At 38.8% G+C, this 2,889-nt stretch overlaps 1 protein-coding gene across 1 annotated transcript in view; it reads left to right on the top strand.

Annotated features, from left to right (window-relative positions):
• The window catches only part of LOC104777621 (protein DCL, chloroplastic), a 2,622-nt gene extending 1,610 nt beyond the window's left edge, over positions 1–1,012 (top strand). Inside the window, exon 3 of the mRNA XM_010501903.2 lies at positions 564–1,012. Within this exon, the coding sequence (XP_010500205.1) occupies positions 564–740 (177 nt within the window). The 3' untranslated portion in view covers positions 741–1,012. The remainder of the gene's footprint in view (positions 1–563) is intronic.

Raw genomic sequence — 2,889 nt, 5'->3', positions numbered from 1 at the left:
TTTTTTGATTCAATGGTAGCTCTGTGTGGCTTTTGAATTGTGCAGATATGCAAACCGAGATAGGCTAAGCCCCGAGCACGAGAGAATGATTGTTGAGATGCTGCTACCTTATCACCCTGAGTTTGAGAAGAAGATCGGATGTGGGATAGACTATATTATGGTATGTATTATGCTTTTAAGATTTTGAAACGACATGAGCTTTTTACTAAGTGGACTGTTGCTTCTAATGGTTATCCTGAAAATTGATCTGACATTGTTTTGTTTTGTATAATTTTGGCTTGTTTTCATTTTTGTTTCAGCGCAGACTGCATTTCTTTGTTTTACACATTTTTCATGATGGAAACAAGTCATTTATGTTAAATTCATTTAGACCAAGCTGATCGACAGCTTTTTACATGTGCTTTGTAGTTAGTATGATCAGCATACATTCTCATGTTTCAAAGATCGAGATGAATTATGGAGAGAGATATAAACTTCCTTACAGACTTATTTTACCTGCAAGCCAGTACGTCGATATGCACATCAACTAATATTATTTCGATTAATATGATTTGTGGTTGCAGGTTGGGCATCACCCAGATTTTGAGAGCTCTCGATGTATGTTCATAGTTCGAAGAGATGGAGAAGTAGTTGACTTTTCGTATTGGAAATGCATAAAAGGTTTGATAAAAAAGAAGTATCCGCTGTATGCAGACAGTTTCATCCTCAGACATTTTCGCAAACGTAGGCAGAACAGATGAATGAAGCCTTATGTAGATTTTCAAACTCAAAACGCTCATGGACTCGGATCCTCATCATCTCCCAACTCTACATCCTACAAAGGTTTTGGAATGAGAAGTCAGACACAGAAGATCCCAGTCACTATTTTTCTTTGAGTTGGAATTATGAATGGAACTTTCTTGAAAATATGGTTTCCGCTGGAGATATGAGAGCATTAGAACCATCAGAAGTTTTAATATGTTCATTATCTAAAATCTTTAGCATTTATATGATGAAATCTTTTACATTGAAATTATGTGCAGAGGTAGAGAAACAGTACACTTAATTGTTGTGTGGAGTGGAGGGCTTGAATATTCGGATGCAATGTTTTAAAGTTTTATAATCAGACCTGAGTTTGGTTTGGTTAATCGAAATAGATACAAAGGTTAACTAGACCAATAACTAAATCTTGGCCAAAAAATAAAGAATATACAACATGCAATGATGCAACCATTGCTAAAAAGGTTAAAACCAGTCATCGTGTCTATTTTTTTTGGTAATGTTTGGTTCAGTGTAGAACAAAAATATTTACCTCACATTTTTTTTGTTTTGGTTTTTGGTTGTATTACTTAACAATAATTTAATGACCATCCCTAGTCCATGCTAGAATACTAATTTCAGATATATGGTAAATTATCTAATATATTAAAGGAGAAGTCGAAATGGCTCACAGCCATTCTCACAAAAATTGACGTCGTTTACCTTTAATGAAATTGCCCTTAAAAAAAATTCGGACAAACTTTTATTCTCTATTTAAGTTGTTAAAACGCACCACATTCATTCTCAGACTTAAAATTACTAATTTGCTATTAATGAGATTCAAAATTAGACCTTTATACCCTTTAGATTAATTAAAAAAATTAAAAAGATTAATTTTCTTAATTATCTAATCTATATAATCGTCAAAAACGTAATTTCTATAGTTATAAAACCCTAAAACCTGAAATAATAATGGGCTTAATAGAAAACCCAACAAAATTATACCGACTTCTTTGAAACCCTAAAAATATAGGTTATTCGTTAATATAAACCAAACCTGTCGAGCAGTGATTTCCTTCGAACAGAACCTCCGAATCTCGCCTCCAAACTTCTCCTCTTCGTCCCACACAATCCCAGGAACGAATCCAAGCCTCAGGAGCTATAAAAACTCACAAACAACCAAAAACAAACAACCAAACAACACACAATATCACAGAAACAGAGATCTTACCTTAGATAAGCCATGGTCATGCACTCACTTTAGCCAACAAAGAGATCTAAGCCCAAAGGACAAAGCTACCACCACAGAAACCTTCCCACCACGTTCCTAGCCTTGGATCTTCACTCTCACAGCAAGATCTCTCCAATAATGCCTTCAAATCTCACAAACTCTCACAAGAACTCTGTACTAGGAGAACCGAAGTCCCCAAAGAGTCGCGAGCAAACAATTCTGAACACGTCTAAGTCCTACCCCATGACCACACAAGGATCATCTCACTGCCCCACGGGCCGCCACGAAGGCCAAACAAATGTCCTAAACATGACCGCTAAAAAGGCCAAACAAATGTCCTAAACATGACCGCCAAAAAGGCCAAACAAATGTCATAACAGGACTGCCACCAAGGCCAAAAAAATGTCCTAAACAGAACCGCCACAAATGGCAAACAAATGTCCTCAATAGGACCGCCACCAAGGCCACTCGTCCCGAAGGACCGTCACGAAGACCATCTGTCCCGAAGGACCGCCTCAACAGACACTATNTTCTCAGTCAATGACTTGTTCGGACCCCGCAACATAGCCATTTTGAGGTACACTCTATCTCCAACNACACTATGGCTAAACAACCCGCCACGAAGGCCACACAATGGCTAAACAGCCCGCCACGAAGGCCACACAATTGCTAAACTGCCCGCCACAAAGGCCACACAATGGTTAAACAGCTCGTCGCAAAGGCCACACAATGGCTAAACAGCCCGCCACGAAGGCCACACAACGGCTAAACAGCCCNCGACATGGCCTCCCATACAAAGCCTCATAAGGTGCCATCCCGATACAGGCCTGGTAAATGATGTTGTAAGCAAACTCTACCAAGCTCAAATGATCTGCCCAATGGCAACCCCAATCTAACACACACATCCTCAGCAAATCCTC

The sequence above is a fragment of the Camelina sativa genome, chromosome 3 (genome assembly GCF_000633955.1).
Source record: "Camelina sativa cultivar DH55 chromosome 3, Cs, whole genome shotgun sequence".
Taxonomy (NCBI): domain Eukaryota; kingdom Viridiplantae; phylum Streptophyta; class Magnoliopsida; order Brassicales; family Brassicaceae; genus Camelina; species Camelina sativa.
This window is presented reverse-complemented; position numbering and strand designations above follow the sequence as displayed.